Source organism: Buceros rhinoceros, unplaced genomic scaffold, assembly GCF_000710305.1.
Source record: "Buceros rhinoceros silvestris isolate BGI_N320 unplaced genomic scaffold, ASM71030v1 scaffold14229, whole genome shotgun sequence".
NCBI lineage: Eukaryota > Metazoa > Chordata > Aves > Bucerotiformes > Bucerotidae > Buceros > Buceros rhinoceros.
Window position 1 is genome coordinate 14,355 of NW_010431021.1, and position 4,585 is coordinate 18,939.

At 44.3% G+C, this 4,585-nt stretch overlaps 1 protein-coding gene across 1 annotated transcript in view; it reads right to left on the reverse strand.

The window, feature by feature from the left end:
- Window positions 1-4,585, reverse strand: part of RHBDL3 (rhomboid, veinlet-like 3 (Drosophila)) — a gene marked incomplete at its 5' end in the record, with an annotated part of 23,468 nt that continues 18,883 nt past the window's right edge. The window contains 3 exons of the mRNA XM_010143272.1: window positions 1-272; window positions 980-1,040; window positions 3,804-3,904. Of these exons, the coding sequence (XP_010141574.1) occupies window positions 1-272; window positions 980-1,040; window positions 3,804-3,904 (434 nt within the window). The remainder of the gene's footprint in view (window positions 273-979; window positions 1,041-3,803; window positions 3,905-4,585) is intronic.

Here is a 4,585-nt window from a genome sequence, read left to right on the forward strand (position 1 = left end):
TCAAGGAGGGGGAGGTAGCTTTAGATCCAACAGGCTGTAGGCAAAAATATTCCAGAAGATGGCAAACAAAACAAATATTACATAAATAGAAAGGAAGATCCACCATAAAGTCTGATCTTGGAGTCTCTGCTCATAGTTCCTCAGGATGATGACACCAAGGGTGATTCCAACCATCACTCCTCCCAGGTGAGCCATGAAGCTGGGGTGTGGGCATGGTGGGTAAGCAGAGGGGTGGAATCGCAGCCACACGGCTCTTCCAAATTCAAAGCTCACTGGAACAAAGAAGGAAAAAGAAATAAATTGTCTAGGCCTGTCCCTTCTCAAATCCATCTTGCAGGCACTGCTGCATTCCTGAAGAGGTAAGAGAGGCACAAGCTGCACTGTGTGGGAAGCCTAGGGAAGCAGGGAAGTCATGGCTATGTAAGAGCTGTGGCACACAGACATGAGGTCTGCCCAGTGGCTGGTAAGTGCTCTGGGTCAACGGAAATGTTTATAGGTGGAGAACATTAAGTTTCCAAAACTTACACCAAGTCCATGAAGAAAAAAATTAGACTTTGAAGACAATTGTCTATGATGAATACACAGCTCAGTTTCCCTTATTGTACCACCCTGGGGACATGGCTGGAAATTAATTCATTAACGTGAGTATAATGCTGTTGCCATCCCACATCAGAAGTGCTCTAGGAAACCTAAGTATTATCATTACGAAAGCATTGTTTGTTTGCAAAATCGGAGACAAGATGTTTAAGTCCCAGGTCTTCACAAATACTGGCTAACAACAAAGCCTCATTTACAAATGTTTGTGTTAAAAGCAAAAATCTGCACTTGAGAGCAATGTGGTTTCTGTTGCTAGAAGGCCAAGCTGCAAGTTCTGACCAAAACTGCTGCAAAGTCAAAACTGTCTGAATCAGCATCAACTCTTATGACGTGGACAAACAAAACAGACTTGCACGTGTGCCAAGTATTGTATGATACTTACTACAGATCAAGGCAACAGCCATGCGCAGCAGTTTGAATTGGCACTTCATTCCTGACCAGTTCTGGAAAACAGAAAAAGAAAACTAAGTGATGCTACATGCAAATCTGGAGAGATTTTACATTCACAACTACATGGGAAGAGCATCAAGGATGACAATCCCTTGAAACAAACTCCTTTTCATTGCCTTTGCCACCTGGCTGTGAACCAAACACAGCAAACATAGACCTGCCAATCCCAGAGGACATAACCATAAAGGATAGGCTGCAGACACATCCAAGTTATGGACAGTCCATCACCTGGCAGTCTCACTGACTTCTCTTGTTTGAGATCCAGCTGGTGTGGCGTGGTCCTTGGCTGGCCTTGCCATTCTCCGTTCTTCAGACAGACTAATTTTTAACATGTTAGTATGACATTTCACCTTAAATTCCGACTTCTGAAAATATTTGAATTCACTTACCTCGCAAAACACTGTTGTATTAGGCCAAAAATAAAACTACGTTAAGTAGTACCTAACATTCAACACAAATGTCATTCTGGTCAATGTCACAGAGCTCATCAGCTTCACTGGGAGGCCCAACACTGCCACCTGTGAGGCAATTTCTCAGTGCATTCAAGCCCTACAGCACTTTTCAAGTGCTGCTGCCTCTATCTCAGGCTCCCTGAAATTCTGCAACTCAGATCTTTGGCAGAGCACACACAAATAACAAGGATTTCAATAAAAGCACACCAAGGAAACAGTGCCATAAGAAAGCCTGGATTTGTTTTCCCCTGTCTTCAGGCTTGGTCATTAATATAGTGGAATGAGTCTCTGAATGATAGTCAGAAATCCTGGGAGAAATGTTTGAATTCCTCCTTTTCCAATGGCACAAAATTTCTGAGCAGAAGAAGAGATCATGTCTTGGAGAACTCAGATGTATGACAACACTATTATTAAGTGACCAGATGAAATTTTGCCTGTTGAAAACACCGTAACATACCAAGCTAGCCAGGTTACTTGCGGAAAACTCCCTGTTCATCCCACTGAATGGAAAAAAAAAATGCTTGTAAACTCTTCATCATAAGCATCATTCAAACAGCACCTAGTGACTTTTCAGCCTGCTGAAGAAATATTCTGCAATACATATTACACATATTAAAGTTTTATGTGGGCTCTGTCTGTAAATCACTTCTCTGGCTGCAAAAATGCAATCTCTATAAAATAAGTACCTCATTTTCTCTCTCCACAGAGACACCGAACCCAGTCAGAAGGCTCTGAACTCATGCTGATTGATACTGTGCAGCTTCCCTCAGTTTTCATTGCCATGTAGCTGTTCGAAATTCCTCCCTCGCTCTTTTCCTTAGGTGATGTGCTTTATTGCTTCCTGCTGTGGGTTATTTTATGTATTTAATTCCAAGAATATTTATTTCTACAAGGAGGAACATTTTCGTTTCCTTTGGTTACCAGGAGGCACAAGGGAACAGAAGATTCAAGGGACCCTTTCTGCAACCGTCCTCCTCAAAGCACCTGCACAAGACTGTGCTTTACCAGCAAACAGCCAGCGTCTCTTCTGGCATGCGAGAGCGTCACATCCAGGTACTAAGTGAGCAGAGAGAGAGGAGAGGGGGAAAGAAAAAAAAAACCCAAAACCCCAGTCCAGCGGAGTGGGAAAGGCAGTAAAAGGAATTTCAGATGAGAAGGGAGGCAGTGGATAAAGGAGAAATACAGATGCTAAGGTAGCAATTGCTAAACAGGTCAGGAGGAGGCCAATGAGTAGTGAAATGAGAGGCCACTTTGCACTGTTTTCAGTCTGAGCATGTAACTGGTGAAGACTCTCCACACACTCAGAGCCTCTTCCTCTAAAGCAAACCAGAATTTCCTCCAAAGTCCTCCTCTGATCCTGTGAACCTCAGTGTGAAGAAACCCTGTGTCTGCATCACCACCCTGTGAGTCAGAGGGAACACCCCTTTGCTTCTGCTGGCCCAGGGGCAGGGAACACAAATCACGGTGAAAATAACAAGCATTAAATACAAGGTTTTCCTTTAGGCTTGACACAAGAACCACCACGCACGCACATGTTTTCCAGCACCCATATAACAGACCTTCTGTCTCCACTGCAGCCAACCCATATTTTCTTCCCACTCAGACACAGGGGAGGATGCATTACCATCATTTTTATGCTTATTCTGCTCTGACATTGCTGGTGCAGGACAGACTTGCAACCATGTACCACCACAGACGTATCCTCTCTCCACAAAGCCATTTTTGCCCAGCGGTCAGCTTAGGAGTCACACAGGCAGATATGCTGGGCTTTGCTACCACCACCTGAGGACCTCAGATGAGCTCCTGTTTCCAGGTCTTAAGAGGAATGATGATGCTGGATTTACTGACCTTTTTAAAGTATTTCATCCAGGGTTCAGCTTCGGTCTGGGTTTCACTAATGGAGATAAGGGATATTCTGCACACAAATCCACCAAATACTGAATGTTCATAGGTACCTGCTGGCATTACATAGCACATGCAGACAGAAACAGGTCTGCAGCTTCTGCAGAGCTGGTCAGGTCCTTCTTTCCAAACATTTGCTCTTCTTGAAAGGAAAGCTGACAATCTGGAGTACACTGATAAATCTTAGATTACTAGCATCTTTGGCTTCTCCTCGCAAGCTGCCAGTCTTCAGAGTAACCAAGCCACCAACCACAGCGTCATATTTCCATTCCAGGGCCACAAAGACTCTTAACAGGGATAAACTCTGAATGACCGACAGCTGGGTCAGGCCCTATTTCCATCCCCTTTGGGCCACCAGAACTGCCTTGCTTCCAAAGAGGTTACAGTCATTTTGGTACTCACCATGACTATATTGGCCAAGTGAGCTGAGACAAGAGCATACACGCCTCCAGAGGAGCCCACCACAGGCGCAGTCATATCAGCTACTGACACAGCCAGGGACCCTGGGAGAAAGGACAAGAGTTTGTGACAATTGCCAGCCAAATACACACACTCTTCTTCTGCCTGTTTTGTGCTAATTTCTGCAGATCAGTAACATACAGATACAGAGGAGGAGGAATCAATTGAACTGTGAAGCCAACTCAGTTCTGTAGTACTGCCAAGACAGTGACTGACCAATTCTTCTGCACCTACTTTAAAAGCAGCCAAGCAAGGCAGCAATGTATTGACAAATCAATGCTGCAAAAAGGCACTTACACCCTGATTAAAATAACAAGGAAGCAGGAGACTGAAATACATCTGTGTCTTGTTTCTCACCTGAATATAAAACAGAAGTAGCTGCCACACTGGCAAGACAAATATTTGCACGGGAGATGTGGACTTGTAGCTTAGCACAGGCCTCTGAGAAAGCACAGCCTGTTCCTTATAAAAATTCAGAGTAAAACTAGCTAAAAATAATCTGGATGGAGGCAATGAACACAAGATAGCAAAATGACAGGTCAGTCACATAAAGGCACCGCTAATAACAATAGATCCAAACACAGCCACCGCTTCTCCTTATCCCAGCTGGAGGCTTGGTTCCGCCCAAAGCTCCTTTCATGGCAAACTTTAAGAGTAATTTAAGAGATAGGGGGACAAAGGCAGACTCGTCGCAAGGCAGGGAGAATGAAGATCTTTGTGATGAG